At 40.2% G+C, this 17,975-nt stretch overlaps 1 protein-coding gene across 2 annotated transcripts; it reads right to left on the bottom strand.

Moving 5' to 3' along the window:
* Positions 1 to 1,898: 1,898 nt before the first annotated feature.
* Positions 1,899 to 15,396, bottom strand: LOC135606322 (protein NSP-INTERACTING KINASE 3-like). 2 transcript variants are annotated; one of them, XM_065097378.1, is made up of 12 exons: positions 15,121 to 15,395; positions 14,315 to 14,997; positions 13,323 to 13,455; positions 13,144 to 13,215; positions 12,811 to 12,954; positions 12,648 to 12,719; positions 12,474 to 12,533; positions 12,294 to 12,391; positions 12,018 to 12,185; positions 10,894 to 11,232; positions 9,804 to 10,195; positions 1,899 to 2,460 (listed from the first exon to the last, which is right to left on the bottom strand). In XM_065097378.1, the coding sequence occupies exons 2-12, from the start codon at positions 14,514 to 14,516 to the stop codon at positions 2,143 to 2,145; spliced, it is 1,998 nt and encodes a 665-aa protein (XP_064953450.1). In that variant the 5' UTR covers positions 14,517 to 14,997; positions 15,121 to 15,395; the 3' UTR covers positions 1,899 to 2,142. The 2 variants fall into 2 exon arrangements, with proteins under 2 accessions (XP_064953450.1, XP_064953451.1); XM_065097379.1 differs by having other exon boundaries at positions 12,018 to 12,167; positions 14,315 to 15,396.
* Positions 15,397 to 17,975: the final 2,579 nt, after the last annotated feature.

The following is a 17,975-nucleotide window of genomic DNA, read 5'->3' on the forward strand; positions in this document are numbered from 1 at the left end:
GGTTCATCCAAGAATGTTAATTTAGATTTTTGTGGTCATTTGATATAACCTTGACGTTATGATTCGGTGTGAACAGCCGTGCCTTTCAAAGGTTTGCCGTGAGAACTTCTAAAGCTATAGAAGATGTTTCTACTAAAGGTAAATTATCTTTGCTTTCTGTCTTTTTGGAAATGTAGATGTAATCCAGCTCATATTCCTGAGCCTGAAAAAACATATGCTTTTCCATCAACGGACATAAATATATCTCATGGGCTAGTTTGAAATATTTTGTGGATTTTGGTTAGAAGTATTGCAAAATTCGAAGTACCAGAATGTCCTGTGGGTTTTTCTTAGAAATTGTTGTGAAAATCGGATGACCAGTACCAGGGTCTTTGACAGCTTTGTCTTTCACTGTAGGATTGTTGCTTATTCTACAATATGTGTGCTTGATTTGTGTTTTGTGAAGTATGCATCTCAACCGGTGGGATCTATGCAATTTCGATGCCTTTTAAATTGCAGAATTTGACCTTTTAAGTTTTACAGATCACCTTACTATTCTCGGGATACCAAAAAGAAAGTGCTAGACTATACTCATTGACACATCTTAGCAGTATAATGCGGTATAGAAAGAACTTGCAAACTGTATTCATTGCTCAAACTGTGTCCATTGGTGAACATCGTTGCAAAGATCTTGTAGTTATGTAATATAAAGGCTAGCAATCTAATTTACAGTTAAAATATATGAAAGACTGATCATTTTTTGTAAATTATCATTCTGAGTTGGCAGTAAATTTCTTGCTTGATCTTGTAGTTATGTAATATAAAGGCTAGCAATCTAATTTACAGTTAAAAATATATGAATGACTGATTATTTTCTGAAAATTATCATTCTGAGTTGGCAGTAAAATTCTGGCTTGGGGCAACTTCGTTTTCATTTGCTACTTTTGATGTCTCTTGCAGCTGCTCAGGCAAGAGAACGACTTGTTGCGCAACTGAAGGATGCCACAAAAGATGATGATGTATGTCTTTATTCATAGAATAGTCTTTTGCTAGCCTCTAAGCTTTTCTGTTGAATTCTTCATGTGATGCCCTCTAATCTGTCCGGCTTCTTTTTTGCAGTCCTTCAGGAGGCCTTGAATACTTAAGAAGGTTCTTGTTAGATCCATGAAGTCATATTGTGAAGCTGTGTTATGCCAGTAGACCATGATTTGTGCAGCCGCAGCAAGAAATGCTTGTGGTGCTATACCTGCTCGATAGTTTTGTTCGTATCACGGTCTCTTTACTGTAATAGGTGCAATAAAGTGTCAGAAATTGATGTAGTAATACAAGTTATTTTGCAACATAAGATGGTGGCAATGAAATTGCTACCATGTGTTATTCTTTTTCTTTTCTTTTTTTCTTTTTGTACCTCTATTCCTTTCTGTGTTGATTTTAACCTCCCTCGTCGACCAGTTGCTGTGGCAATGAAATTAAGATATCATGATTATATAATCAGTGATGCAGTCCGGGGTAAAAAGAATTATAACGTTCAATAAAATGATCTCCGAGGTTTTGTCGTGCCCTAAAGAATAGTTATTGGTTTTTGCTGGGTTAGTCCCAGAGAATTGCAATGTCTGTAATGAGCGAGGGTTGGACGAGGTCATATCTCGGTTCCTAATCACTGTAGAAGTCGGGGCTGCAGCTAGCCATGTCGATGAACTATCTGCCCATGCGTGATTCCTAAACATGATTATAGAATATGAATCAAATCCTCGATGGATTCTGAGCGAAACCCTTGGTAGTTTAGGCCTCTGGTTTTAAGGAAGCTGAGCTGTGTCAAAGCGTCATCTGAGTAGAGGGCAAAACAAGGGTAAAAATGAAACATTTGGTCTCTGCGGAGAGGAAAGAAAGAAAAATGCAGACAAAAAGAACGAGCAACCCACGCAAACAACAATCTCTTTGACAAAGACTGAAATTTGACAAAATTTTCTTTTACAACAATCTCTTTCCTTTTATACAGATGTACAGTCATGCAATCAAACTGCAAGAAGTACACAATTGTAATCCACATGCATTTCCAAGCTTCCAAAACCCACGAATTTACAGTTGATGAACATATTGTACTCATATAGGCCCTGAAAGTTCAGAAGATTCCTCCATTTACAGTTGATGAACATATTGTACTCACCTAGGCCCTGAAAGTTCAATTGCTTCTACCACAAACGAAGAATCCTCCATGAAGTCTATATACTTTGGAGTAAGCTGCTCTGAAGATCTTGACTTTGGGGTGTCCATCCTCTGTGAGGCTTCCCACTTTTCAGCAAGCCCATCACCTTCCAACATTCTTACCACCTCTGACATCTTTGGGCGCTGGGAAGGGAGAAATTGCGTGCAAAGCAGAGCCACTTGAATCATCTCCTCAAGCTCAACTCTGTTATAGTTATTTTTGAGGTCTTTGTCCACCATCATGTACAGCTTGTTCTCTTGATGGAGTTTCTTTACCTGTGAATGTCAAAGATAACATTAACCAAACTGCAGATCATTGAGCCAGTAACAAGGTTATAACCAACATGTCCGTCTTGAGTTTTACTATTATTCGTGCAACAATTTTGTGAAAGTCGAAACTGCATGTTTACAGATATATAGTACAGTGTGCTGTCATTGAATTTCTAACTCTCCATATTGTTATTGCAGCGTTCTTTGTGGTTGGATGTATGAGTGAAGCAGGTTTTACGTCTCCTTACCTAAATCACTTCTCATATTAGATATACCATGTGTGCATTTCAAATAAATGTAAAAGAAAACAACTGAACTACAGGTTACAACTATTCGATACATGTCCATTCTGAATAAACTATGTTCATGGTGCGCACTCCAAGTTATGAGGAACATATGGCATTTCATCCATTTCAGTCAAAAGCTTCTTTGCATTATCTTTGGCAGTTTACAACAGAAAGTTCCATCTGACACCCCATTTCATGAATACAGTTGCATACGCAGATCTGCATTCCATTACTGATTTCTTTAGAAGCTTGAAAAAGATTACTTGCTAACTTCTCGTTCTCTTTTTTCAGGACATGTTAGTTTAAACCCAAAAGCATACGTGTGGTAATCTTGACATGTCTGGAATTTAGATAAGCATGAAACAGCTAACTATGAAGCACAACACCAGTGCTAACTGATAAAATGGAATGTGATTACAAAGCTTGATGAAAGTTTATTGACATGATCACTATTTATACAAGTTAGATGAGAAGATTTTCCTCAACAAATCAACGAGATTTCCTCGTGCATTTGAGGAAATCTTATCTATTGTCATGCCCTTGCGAGATTGGGCCCCTGTCAAAGATGTTGATCTTGGACCGATGCAATGAAAATAGTTTGCGGGTGAGAGGCTTCGTGAGTGAGTCTGCTAGTTGATCAGCCGTATATACGTGAGAAACGCGTAGTTGATGTATGACAATTTGATCTCGCACAAAGTGAAAGTCAATGGCAATGTGTTTAATGCATGAGTGAAATACTAGATTGGCGCATAGGTAGGTGGCTCCGACATTCTCATAATATATTGTAGGAGTAAGTGTGGAGTTGATGTCAAGTTCCTTGAGCAGATTCGTGACCCAATTGAGTTCTGCAGCAGTCATGGTGATGACACAATATTTAGCTTTAGTTGTAGATCGTGTGACTATCTTTCGCTTCTTAAAACTCCAACTGATTCGATTAGCTCCAAGGAAGACAATATACCCTCACGAGGATGTTCTATTATCAAAGTTCCCTGCCCAATCAATATTGACAAAGGCATGGAGATGAAGTGGGGAGTGTTTACGAAGAAAGAGTCCATAATTGAGGGTCCCTTTAAGATATCGCAAGATTCGTTTAATTACAGACCAATGCATAGTAGATGGTCGATGTATGAATTGTGATAATTTATTAACTGCAAATGAGATATCTGGACGGATGAGAGCTAAGTACTGTAAGGAGCCAAGTACTTGTTGGCAAAGATTGAAATTTTATATTGTACCGAAATTTCGAGACTTATTCGGTACAGTATACCGAGCGATATATATATATATATATATATATATATATATATATATATATATATATATATATATATATATAGGTAAACCGCTCGGTTTACCTCTATGCGGGGCAATGTCGCCTCTCTTCTTGGGCGATGTCGCCTCGATTAAAAAAAAAAAAATTACGACGTCTCCTCCCTTCTCGGGCGATGTAGCCGAGGTAACGTTGAAGATAAAAAAAATTACAGGCGACGTCGCCCGAGAAGGGAAAAAAAAAATTCTTCGCCTCTCTCCGCCCTACGACGACGATGCCTCTTCTCCCGCGCGCGGATGAGAAGTCGCCGACAGATGAGGAGAGCGACGATCTCTAGGTTCTCTATTTTTTTCCTATTTCTTTCTTCACCATCTACCTCTTCTTTCTTCTCCCTCGGTCACCGTCGACGATAACTTCTCCATCGACGGTACTGCTCGGTCCATGTACCAGTCTGTTGACGGACCAGTACGTATCGCCCGATATGGGCAGTATCATTCGGTATTGCAAACCTTGCTTGTCGGTATTGAGTAGGGTCCGTAGCAGAGCTCTCATCACATAATTTAAGTGATTTACTAGTATAGAGGAGAGTTGTAACCTCTTTCGCGCCCTGCATATTCGTCTTTGATAATAAATCTTGAATATACTTTCTTTATGATAGGAAGTGTTCTCAAGATGTATATGTTGCTTCCACTTCTAGAAAATAGCTCAAGGTTCCTAGATCTGTGAAGGAGAATCGACTTACCAATTGCTGGAGAAATTCTTTGATATTCATAGGATTATTGCCTGTGATAATAATGTCATCAAGTTGTCGTAAGTGCCAGCCTTTTGTGATGGCCAAACTGAGTATAAGTTGGATAGTTGTACGAAACTAAATGTCTCTGTGAAGTCAACACCAGGTCGTTGACGAAACCCTTTGGCCACTAGACGTGTTTTATATCTGGCAACGAATCTATCTGGGTTCCCCTTCATTCGAAAGACCCACTTACACCCGATGATATTTTGTGTGATGAAAGAGTACAAGGGTCTATGTAGAGTTATGGAGGGTCAAGGACGTGACGCGGTTTGAAAATATCACTTTTAGAGCGTGTTGTCATTGAATGTCCAGGGGTCGTGGGATTGTTAGGTTATGTTGTAGGTATAAGTGGTGGAGAGTCAGTGACACGAGCCTGGTCAGGCTAAGGTACTTCAATGTCATTGGGTCCAGGAGAAGGTAAAGACAATGGTTGTGTTTCTAAGGGCATTGCTTCATCAATAAGGGGAATTTGTAAAGAAGGAAGTGGAGAAGTAGTGGAGGGAGTTAGGAGCTACGGAACTGAAGTAACAATAGAGTGTGAATCCTGAGGGGAAGGACTGGACGGTGTTGTGGGAGGCTCGTTTGACAGGATCGGAGGTATACTCCAGTGATGTATGTTTGTTGGAGTGGCTCGCATGGCAGGCGACTCGTGGTTTTGAAAAGGAAAGGTAGACTCCACAAAAATAACGTGACGTGATATAAAGACTTTTTGAGTTTAGGGGTCGTAGTATCGGAAAGCATTATGTTTAAAAGAGTATCCTATAAAAATATGAGGCTTAGATCTTGGTGTTATCTTATGTGAGGCACAAGGACATAGCTATGGATAACATAGACATCCAAATACTTTAAGTTTCTGAAGATTTAGAAGTTTATGAAATAGTTTTTCAAATGGTGACTGATATTGTAGGACTAAAGTGAGCATACGATTAATGAGGTAGACTATAGTTTGAAAGACTGCTGACCAAAAGGTTGGTGGTATGGAGGCTTGATGTAAAAGTGTGAGACCAATTTCAACTATATAACGATGTTTGCGTTTGGCAGAGCCAACTAGTTTAGGAGTATATAGGGGTGACTTAAGGTGTTGTATACCACAAGCTAAGAGACAGGATATGAGGGTTTGATATTCACCTCCGCCATCAGAGTAAACTGTTTTAATTGTAGACTGAAAGAAGTTCTTGACCAACTTTCTAAAGTCGGTAAAGATTATTGAAACTTCAGATTTATGATGAAGAGAATATAACCATATGTACTTAATGAAATAGTTTACGAAAATGATATAAGATCTGAACTTGTCAAAAGAAGTGGTTGGGGTAGGGCCCCAAACATCGGTATAAATAATTTTAAACGGTTTAGAGCAGGATATGGAGGATGTTCCAAAAGGTAGTCTATGACTTTTAGTGCTAAGACCAGCATCACAATGAATTATAATGCTACTTGTTTAAAAAATAGGAAGAGAGTAAAGAAAAAATAATTTCTGCTAGATAGAGGACGAAGGATGACCAAGACGACGATGCCACACATCAATTGAAGTTGCAAATGAAGAGTGAACAATGGGTTGGGTTATTTGTGGAGATGACGACCACTCGTAAATGTTATCTTTATTCTGGCCTCGAACCAAGGATGCCCCGTGCTCAAATCTTTAACAAGAAAAGAGTCAGGAAAGAATTCAATTAAGGTATTATTTTGTTTGAAGAATTAAAAAAATGAAAATGATGTTTCTTTTAATGTGAGATGCACACAGAACATCATCGAGTGTAAAAATTATGATATATGAATTAAGCGTTGTGGAACCAGTATGATTAATGAAGATTCCTTTACCGTCACCGATGATTATGTCTTCATTTTCACCATAGTTGTTGTGGATGGACAAATTCTGTAGATCATAAGTGATATGATGAGAGGCCGCAGAGTCAAAAATCCAATTATGTTGACTAGTAGTCGGAGTAGTCATGAGATTCGCTTGAGGCCAATTTGATGGAGCAGGACGTCTGGGTCAAGACGGATAGACTTTTGCGGAGTGTCCGACTTTATCACACAGCTGAACTCATTGTTGGTTTATGTGGTCATTACGCCAGGGATGATGGTTATTGAAGTTGTTACTTTGATAGTTTTTGAAGTTTTGATTGAAATGTTGATATGGATAAGGGGAGGTTTGTTTGGTACCCATAGGTTCAAGAGACATCTTGGCCAAACCTTTATTGATGTTCTTGTTATACTGGTTGCTTTTATTCTTGGATTTTTGATTGACTTGAGCTGTGATGGTTGGTCTTAGCAACCTATCATCGCGTTTCAAATATGTCTCATAGTCAGTCAACTTGTCATAGAGTTCTTCGAATGATATCGGTGAGTCGCATGCCCGAATTGCTGCTGTCAGCGTCTCCCAAGTCATTGAGGGTGTGGACTATGACTTCTTCGTCACTGAGGGAATGATCTATCAAAGCCAAGTCATCGATGATAACTTTTTATATTTTGTAGATAATCAGCGATAGTACTTCCCTTTTGTTTTATTTTCATTAGACTGGATAGGAGACTGAGCATCCGAGTATGCGAGCAATTTGCTAAGGTGGTTTGCAACTTGCACCATGCTTCTACAATAGTGTCACATGAAGATATGAGTGGGGCGATGGATCCAACAATTAAGGCTTGAATTGCTTGGAGGATGAGACGATCTTGGCATAACCATAGTTTGTAGGTCGGATTTGATACTGGAATGAGTTCTCCTAGAATGGTGATCATCGTTGGTGAATAACTGAGAGAGCCATCGACGTAGCCTAGTAGATTATATCCAAATAGGAGATTAGAAAATTGTGTACGCCAAGATACGTAGTTGCCACCTTTAGATAATTTGAAGAGGAATATAGTTGCAGCATTGATGGAGATAAGGTTCGTATGTTGAGTAGTGCTATGGTTCCCTACAGGAACAATACATGGAGCGTTAGAGGTAGACGATGAAGACATTTTGAGGATAAGTACCGATCTGAGGGATCAAGTTGGGAGTCTACGGTAGATCAATAGGGAGTCGCTTCCTGGGCAGCTGGTGGCGTTGGTGATGATCAAGCTCGACTGCCTCCTAAAGCAGGCAAGATTGCAACCGCCAAATGAGAAGCAGCAGTAGATCTCAGCAGATTTGAGCAGAGATCTATTGGTGGAGGAAGAATCGACAAGTCTGTGCTGCGACTGCAGATCTGTGAGAGATCTACAGTTCTTGTCCCAAATCGGTGAGAGAACTACAATTCGTGCCACAGATCTGTGTTGCCACTGCAACTTTCGTGAGTCGCAGGGAGGAGAGTGCTGGGGTGTGACGGGGCAGAGAGCGCGACGGGGTTGTAGAGGCAGGGCAGCGTTTCTTCCTCTTTGCTTCTCTGTTTTGCCGCCCAAAACTCCCACCTTTCTTCGTTAAGGGAGAAGGTTAGGCTCTGCCTCCGTAGGAAGAATGTGGGGGCGCTTACGTCCTATTGTCCGCTAGAGGCTTGAAGTCCACCGACTATGATTAGATTGGCAGCAAAGAAAGAAGGCCATCGAGCAACGACGGATGTGACAAGGTTGGCGCAGGTGACAACCTTGACATCATAGGTTCATCGCTGAGGACAACAGGGAGATCGACGTAGTGAGTGATCGGTGAAGAGGCTGTCGTAGAGTAGGACCTGTAGGGAGGCAAGGCCAGTGAGGGATAAGAGCGGCCTAGTGAGATATGGCTGAGGAAGCTCTGTTGAGGAAGAAGAGAGCGACTTGGATGACGCCCACGAAGTCCAGTGCCGTGAGTAGTCAGTTGCCTTGTTGCGACGGATCTGCCGAGGGAGGCGCAGGTGATGGACGAACTACTGAGTTATGGTCAGCCGGGCGATAACGACAAAAAGATGCGACGAAGCACCGGAATCGCTGTTGGGAAGAAAGCGACGGCTACTGGACAGTCGTTGTCGTCTCATATCAATGTCGCCGAAGGTGGGCCGAGGCAGAGGAGGAAGCTCAGGGAGATCGACGGCGAAAGCAGGACCAAGCGTGGTCTTGCCCTAGCCGGGCGGGCCTCAGAGGACGAGGGAGGAGAGAAGAGAGAGTTCTCGACGTCGACTCGGTGGAACGGGTCTTACTCAAGGAAGAAGAGGGGGAGGAAGCTGCAATCGTCGCCGATCTGTGAGATGCATGCACGACTCACCAAGCACTTCTCCCGTTGTACTCAGCCATTTGGAATAGGTTGTTGAGGCAAGCGACCACTCGTCAACTCACGAAGGGAAAGGGAAGACGTCGGGGTATCATGTTAGTACTGTAAGTAGTAGTGTATTGTGAGTTCACAAGCTCACTGTGAGTTCAAGCGAGAAATCAACCGCAGTGAGATGTCACGCTTTTGCAGGAACGACGGTGGGGTTGCTAGGGACGAATGAGCGATTGGAGCAGAAGACGAAGGTACCACAAAGCAATTAAGGTTCTTCGTCGGGAGGTTGCAGGACTCGATGAGGATCGATTGTTATTGTTGGACAACGAGAAGAGAGCTTACTCTAGGCAAGTGGCTATGATACCATGATAAAATGAAACGTGATTACAAATCTTGATGAAAATTTATTGACATGCTCACTATTTATACAAGTTAGAGGAGAAGATTTTCCTCAACAGATCATTGAGATTTCCTCGTGCAGTTGGGGAAATCTCATCTACTATCACTAACAATGCTGCTCAGCGTTACCATTATAATCATTTGTTCATGCCCCATTTAGGATTTTAGGTCTTTATGTGTTCTTTTTTAGTAAGAAGCATGCATTCTTCTCCAAGGATTACTTGGCATAAGTTTTAGCATTCGACTAGAAAGATTTTTCAGTTGTCTAAGTTAAATTGATTCTTAAACTTGAGACACCAAAGAAAATGGATAGATGACTATAACCAGTTTTAATGAGGACTCTTGCTAGAGTTGCACATGTCACTTGAGCATTTCTTCTTGTCCTAACCTAAATTTACACAATTTTATCTTTTACCATAATTGACATGAGAAAGCATAAAGAAAACTTACCCAGTCAAGCATCACCCCTTTTTGATTTGTGAGTCTTCCAAAATCCAGTGCTTTCTGACCAGTAATCAGCTCAAGTAATAATATACCGAAGCCAAAGACATCAGTCTTCTCTGATGATTGACCTGTTGAAAGATATTCCGGCGCAATGTGTCCTACTGTTCCACGTACTGCTGTTGTAACATGTGACTCCCTGTGATCCAAAAGTTTTGCCAATCCAAAATCCCCAACCACTGCTTCAAAATCTTCATCAAGAAGAATATTGGCAGCTTTTACATCACGATGAATAATTTTTGGATCACACTGCTCATGCAGATACAATAATCCTCGGGCTGTCCCCAGTGCTATTCTCTTTCGCCTTGACCAGTCTAAAGCTGGCTTACCATGAACATGTTCTGCAAGAAACAAAACTAATAATAAAAAAATGTGTTTTAAAAGCAGTGCCGCATATTTTTCATTTTTAACTCCAAGAAGGTTCGATTACATCATGGCATAAAGCTTTTCTCTAGTTTTTTTACTGTTGAAGTATGGAGCAGATGCATATCATAAACAAAAGAGGAAAAATACTACAAAGCAAGCCCAAAGGCCGTAATCTGAGATAGGAAGCAAGAGAAAGGTCACAGGAAACCATGGTGCAGTGTGCACAAGAAATTCTCTAGGATATTATAATGAAACTCAAGGGAATCACAGGCACATAATCTGTCACACCATAATGTGAGGGAGAAATATTAAGGAATATCAATTTGTATTGATGACAGCATTTTCATGCAAGCAATTGATGGAAAATGTCAAAAGAATACCTGGAAAAATGATGTAAATTTTCAGTATTTTCTGATAAAGTATGCAAATCATACATTGATTAAAAGATAAATTAATTCTAACAAAAACTATTGTGTAATTTTAGCTTACCTGAGTCACCAAAAAATTTGCTGAAGGATGCTAGACATCCAAAATTTCTTGTGTTCTAAAGTTACTGATGTATCAATGGCTAGTGGTTACTATGGGAAAGGAATGCTTGTGACAGAACATGCTACAACTTCATATTGTTCACAGGCCATGTTATATGAAGAAGGCAAAGACATAGGACATTCACCTCTTAGTTGAGAAGCTACACTCCCATTAGGCATGTAAGGATAGACAAGGAGTCTCTCATTTTCTGTTGTGCAGAATCCACAAAGCCTAAGTAAATGACGATGAACTGCCAAGCTTATCATTTCAACCTCAGTTTGAAACTGAACTCCTCCAATGGTGTTATAGTCTCTCAAACGTTTAACAGCCACTATGGTGCCATCACGCATACAACCTTTGTAAACTATTCCATATCCTCCTTTTCCTAATATATTTTTGGAATTGAAGTTATTGGTGGCTACTCGGAGCTCCTTAAATGAATACCGCTTCAAGTGCCCAAGGCATACTTCTGGATCATAGTGATCTGCAAAAGAAACTGTCTTGAGAGAGAAACAAAGATAAAACTCGCAGAACCAGGTCACTAACTATGAGAAAATAGTTTATCTTAAGTCACAGATTCATACAAAGTTTCGTAAATTAGTGCCTGACCACAACATCAAAAGCAAGAGGTTAATCATGCAATGACAAGAGCCTTGAGAAAAGGACCATTGCAGTGTTTCAATTGATCAGACACTCATCTTCTGAGCTAACAATGGTTGATGAATTGCTAAATTTGAACCTCAATACAAGCAATCTGATTTAGCAGAGCAAAGGAAAGTGGTGGCTTTTTGTGACTTCAAGTTACTCGAGAAATTGCTAACCTTATCTCTCATAGCAGGTCCCTACACATGTCAGTGACAAAGTACAATATGTTGCATGCAGCAGGGTCTCAATATGAAGAGAAGATTAATGAAAAAGTAGCAAGGTCTGGGAGTAGATCTAATGACTGTTGGAAGCATAAAATCAATGGTAAGCAACCGGGAAGCTAGGAGACTATAGGAAGTAGAAAACAGCACCTAACATAATTACAAATATAAATGGTGGCTCTTCAAATTGCCAAAGGCAGCATAAGAGTTTGTCAAAGATCTGGCATCAGTGTTAAAGAGAAATTGTCATAGTCAAAATAGATTTAGTCCATCCTTACAAAATTTGTAGTTATTCCATCCTTTACAAAAAAAGACAGACCAAAGAGAAGAAGATGCAAAAAGAAAGACCATCAAAAAGTACCTGATTGAAAGTACAATCTAAAAGAATCTCAAAGTCCCTTACCAGTTACATCAAAAAAGATTTGCTGATTATGTCTGTGCTGCCACCAAAGAAACAAGCCAATAACAAATACCAGTAATGTAACAGAACCAACACTAACACCAAATGCAATAGCAACACGCTGACTTCTTGTTCCTCCAAACCTTGACTGAGCTGAAGAATCCAATACGCCTAATAATTAGAGGAGTTATTAAAGGATTACTTAAGTTCTCTCAAAATTTCCTTAACTGTGGGAGCAGAGACTCTACAGCATGAGAAACAGCAGAAGATACAGCTTACCATTTAGGTCATCTGGTGGATATGAAATTGGATCGAGTGATGTTGAAGAGCAGTTACTTCCCAAATTTGTTCCACATATTAAAGGGTTTCCAATAATGCTGGTAAAAAATTTGAAAACAAATTACTCTCCTAAGAGGAAAAAAAGTTGGAGAGCACAGAAATAGAGACTGAATGTGTTACTTGAAGGTTCTCGCAGATATTCTTGGCAAGGAACCACTCAAGTTGTTATAGGAAAGGTCCCTGTAAGTGTTATCAGCCTTTAAAATGCTATCTTTAGTTTCAAGTGGCATGTTTTACAGCAAAGCACTCAGGGCTTACAGATTGCATTAAGCTGAGTTAGAGAAGAGAACATACACAAGAGTGAGACCTTTGATATTTGACAATGAGTCAGGGCAAGATCCAGATAGACTATTGTTGTTTAGTCTCCTGAAAAAGAAAGCAAAAAATCATAAGCCTCTTGATCTAAAGATCAACAATGTAGATACTAAAAGAGACTATGAAACTGGAGAAATCATACAGATAATTCAAGTTTTTAAGGTCCCCAAGTGAACTCGGAATAGTGCCCCCAAACTGATTGTTGGATAAGTCCAGTGTCTGGAGTTTCTCTAGTTTGCCAATCTCAGCAGGTATAGGACCAGATATAGCATTGTTTTGAAGCAGCCTACAAGAGGAAGCACCAAATCTTACCTTCTTCAAATACACAATTTAAAAATAACTAGCCAAGCAGGGCCCTTCAATCATTGTTAACTACCCAAATTTTTATAGAATCTCTGAATTAATATAACATAACTTTGGTATCCACCCAATTAAACTTGAAAAATCAAAACTCATAGAGGTATTGCACGCTTACACAGACTGTAAATTCGTGAGATTTCCCATCCCAGGAGATAATTTTCCAGACAAGCTTTGGCTGGGCAATCCCCTGACACGATAAAGCAGAAAAAATAAATCAAGGATGTACATTACTGAGAGGTGTAAAAGGAAAAGCAGTTCAATGCTGCAAAAAAGAAAAGTGTCAATTAGTCTTACAAGGCAGAAACATAACCATCAGACGTGCAGGTGACCATCCTCCAGCTGCATGGATCTACTGAGTTGATATCCCAATTTTCCAAAACATTGTAGGGGTCATTTAATTCCATTTTGATCGCAACCAATGCTACAACTGCATTCATATAAAGACAAGATCAAGCATCAGAAAACAAGTTATAAGAAAGGGATTGACAAATACAAGAACATTCAATAATTGTTAGATTACTAAATCTGAATGGCAAAGTGACAATATTTCTTCTGCTAGAAATTTGCTAATAGATGATCAGGGCAAAAGGTGAAGTGGCTTCTTCAGGTAAAGTGTAATGCTTCAAATTTAGATGGTACACTGGGTACTGGTGCACTGTGTCAACTATCCTAACAGTCGAGCTGTACAGAAGTTGCCGAGTCAAATGAGTGGAAGAGTTGAAATCTAGGCAGGTGGCATGGGCTTCAAGAACACCAAATCATAAAAGATTACTAGCATTTCAAAAAGCAACTGCACATTGCCACCCAAGGTAGTAAGTAGTAAGCAATTGCATTATGTCATAACAGCAGAATTAAAGGTAGGGAAATTCAGGGTAAAGCAACACAGAAAGTTGAACTGGCATCTCACTTATCTCTATCATTATGAATATATAACAAGGTAAAAAGAAACAGTCAGAAAATTATGGGAGTTAGATGCAGATGCTCTTACTGCTGAAATTAAATAAGATAACAGATGAAAGGGGAAACAAATGGTCCGAACACAGAAGCATATAAAATGGAGGGAAGAAAAAGAAACAAGCGAACGCAAGGAGGCATCTTCCAAGAAATCTGACGTCTATCAAGCCTTGCATACATGGAAAAGCAGAGGACCATTAGGAAGAGCTCGAATTGGGAACCACTAGATTGGGGCAGATATTAAAACAATTACATGGCGTCTTTGATAGTGTCCTCGTTTAAGTTCAAGAACAAAAAAAAAAAGGAAGGGAAATGAATGGAGAGCTACTGACCTTCGTAATTTATACCAGAAGGCGAGAGCGTTGCCGCGGACAAATAGAGAAAGTGCAGTAGCACCAAACAAAGCGTCCGACAAAAGAAAACAACTTTCCACTCCATGCTCCTTCCCCAGTCCAAACTCTTCCCTTCTTCTTGTGTCGTTATGGCTACAACCCATTTGCCACGGCCACCATATCCGCGCCAATCTACAATCATACGACCATCCAAGGCAGCAAAACCACAACAAACCAGCAAATTACCAGTTCGAGATGAAGATAGCAGAGAGCCAAAGCCAGCGGGAGCCCCAGAATGAAACACCCGCGATACGATAGCACAAGAAGCCGACAACACAACCTTATTCCCTCTCCCAGATCTTTAAAAAGATCGGTCCTGTGAAGGAATCACCTTGGCTCCTCACCTTTGTCGACCAAACTCTTAGCAAATAACCCCCTGCCGGAACCGGAAGAAGGAGAGAAGCAAAATCCAAGGCTGCTCCTGAAGACACGAAATTCCTCACAGATCTGATCAGAGAGATTTCAACCAACCCGGAAGAAATTTCACCGACCCAGCCCCAGAACTAATTAAGAAGGCGTTCACGGAGAAATTAAGAAGGGAAAGAGACGTGGAGAAGAGGGAGGAAGGGGCTCTCCTTCTTGAGTCGGTCCTGCTTCCCGAGACCGCCTTAGTGCTCTGCGGGCTGAAGAATGGAATTGATAGAACGAGCGTCAGGGAAAGCCACAAATGTCGCTGCCAGATCTGTCAAGGAGTCTATTCTTTTCATTCATCGCGAAAAAGAAAAAGGTATATGCAAGAGATATACTGCGCCCGCCCGCGCTGTTACTGTTACTGTTGTTGTCGTTGTATCTGTAGCTGTAGCTGTTGTCGTTGTTGCTCGCCTCGCCTCGCTGTGGCAGCACAGCAGAAGCAACAGTGGTAGTGGAGGTGGTGGTCTCTCGGCAGCGGCGGCAGAAGCAGCAGCAGCAAGAGCGAGGGAGATGGAGAAGGCGAGGGCGAGGGCAAGGGCGTGGATGGATTCCTTGGGTTCTGGCAGGCAGAGTCCCATATCGTCCTCCTCGCTACCTCCCTCCCTCCCCAGGAAAAGGGCAAAAACCGCGCTGCAACCAGACACGCAAAGAGCCAATGCTAACTGACAAAGCCGACACGGGCGCAGATGTACTACAATGACATCCTTGCTGTGACCGTGACAGAGAAGGAGAGATGCTTCTCAGTTCTCACACTACATCTACCATGCTGCAAAAATATTATATATGACAACAATAATAATCCAATCACCACCCGGCATCCATCGTTGCATCGCGTCGTGACGGCCGTTGATCAGCCATAATTTATTTGCATTCTGTAAATACAGAGGAGGCAGGAAGGAACTTTGTACTGTTGCACTCTCTCTCATCCATTATCCAAGAAGAGGAGAGGGAGGCTGCCATATCACGTAACATGCGGTTAGGTTAGGTTTTACATCCCGACCATCTCCATCCGGGCGGGGTCCTTTTGGTCTAATTCGATTCACAATGCAACACCTACTGTTCGTATGCACGAATGAACAGCCACCTTTGCTATTCATTCACCTATTCCTCATCCTGATAGAACGAACATTGTAAGGTATCTGTAAGCGCTCGCTCGACAAATCATGTATACGTACATACAATACATACATAGATTTTAATAAAGTGAATAAATTTAAAATATTCACGTTGATGTGTAGGTGGGATTTCTTGGACGTTACAAACTTATTTTCGTTTAAGATAGGCGGGCGGTTGAGACAAGAGAGAGAAATGAAGGGTTCAACGTTCCATTTTCTCGAATCAATGTGTAAGAACAGATGTTGTTGTTGTGTGTGCGCGCGCGCGCGTGGTTCTTTTCCTAATTTTAAAGACCTTGCTTGTTGTGGTGGTTTAAACATGGGCAAGGCGATGGCCGAAGGTACTCCTAGGCAGGCGGGCAGGCATGCATGCATGCATGCTGGAGGTCACATGGGTGCCCCGACCTTTTTCTTTTTGGTCTCGGCCTTTTCCTTGTTGGCTTCGCTTTCAACGGTACGTCCTTTTTTTGTCTTGTTTATATTCACAAACATCTATATATTTAATATATTTTTTTATATTAAAAAAACCCTCTTTTCATTTATTTAAATTAAACAATTCCTTGAAATCACAAATCCTAGCGCACGTCACTCGCTCCTTGTGCCTGCACCAACGAATCACTTGATGTCATTAGACAATCATGACACTTTCCCGCGTGAAAGTAATTGTCTATTTACCGTTTGAAGGTACATATCATTTCTCATTCATTGTATATTTTTTTCTCCTGTGTTTTGTTTTTGATTATTCATTGTTTACGGATTCAGAATTCCCTTCCCAAATTTCCAGAATATTAAAAAACAAAATCTTAGGCATCTATCTGTCTTCTAAGACTAATATTTGAAGGAATCAATAAAACTAAGGATTGCTTTTTTGTATGTGTGTCAGAGTGAGACAAGTAGAGACCAAATTTGCATTATAATGCAATATCTCATACAAATATTTGACTCATGTGAAGATGGAAGAGAGCACATGAATTTCTCTTGATATATAAAAATGTGATTCTTCGATGAAACCAACATAATTGTGCAAAGGAACATTGATTTATTGGAAAATTATTAACCACGATCAGATAAGTAATCTTTATTATTATTATTATTATTATCATCATCATCATCATCATCTTTGTGCAATTTAATTCATTGAATTGTGAATAAAATATGAGGGTTGTGGGTGGGGCATGCATGCAACTTGCAAAAAAAACCTATGGCCGAGAGAGAGACATGGTAGCCCTTTTTTTTATTTGGTAAATGTAAACATCAAATGATAAAATTACCTGAGGATCGCCTCACTAACTTCAACCGCTCTTTGTTTGGCCCGAGAGCACAAACGATAAGATGCTCGCTCCGACAACAACCAGCAAAGATATTCCCCTTTGCAAAAGAACAACACTGTTGCTGAAGGGAATGGTGAAAGGAATATATCTATATACCAAAGGCGGGCAACTCTCTGAGGCGTAAAAAGCGATGATACATGGGGCAGCGGGCCCTTCCAATGCTTGCGAGGAATGCGATACAAAATAATAATAATAATAATAATAATAATACGGTAATGTGATTGGACATGTTTCTAATATACTAAAAAAACAAAAACAACAAAAAAAACCAAGCCAAGCCACTTCGGCATGACTTCTCGGACATCCCCGAACTGGTGATTCCGGTTCTAAATTGTTTAGAATCAAAATCGAATCAGGTTTAGATGATTTCGATTTCAGTTCGAGACTTATTAATTTTGTTTTTGGTTCCTAGATGGATGGTTCTGTTTCTGATTTCTATTACAAACCGAAAACTTTTTTTTTTATTTTTTTGTTTTTTTTTTAATTTGTAATTATAAAAAAAAAAATTAAAGTGATAAAAAATTATAATTTTATTTCGAAATTTCATCTGTCATAAAGTGGCTGAATTTATTTACAAGTACAATATGTACAAAGCAGCATGGATGATTGATTATCGTGTCCTATGTTGATATATTAAAGAAATATATTAATATATGACATGCCACCTAGGTGGTTTCATAGTGCCGAGATGGCTGACATTTCGTGTGCAGCAGCGGGCTGTAGAAAACAGTTCGTGGCATACGA

Source organism: Musa acuminata, chromosome BXJ2-2 (assembly GCF_036884655.1).
Source record: "Musa acuminata AAA Group cultivar baxijiao chromosome BXJ2-2, Cavendish_Baxijiao_AAA, whole genome shotgun sequence".
NCBI classification, from domain to species: domain Eukaryota; kingdom Viridiplantae; phylum Streptophyta; class Magnoliopsida; order Zingiberales; family Musaceae; genus Musa; species Musa acuminata.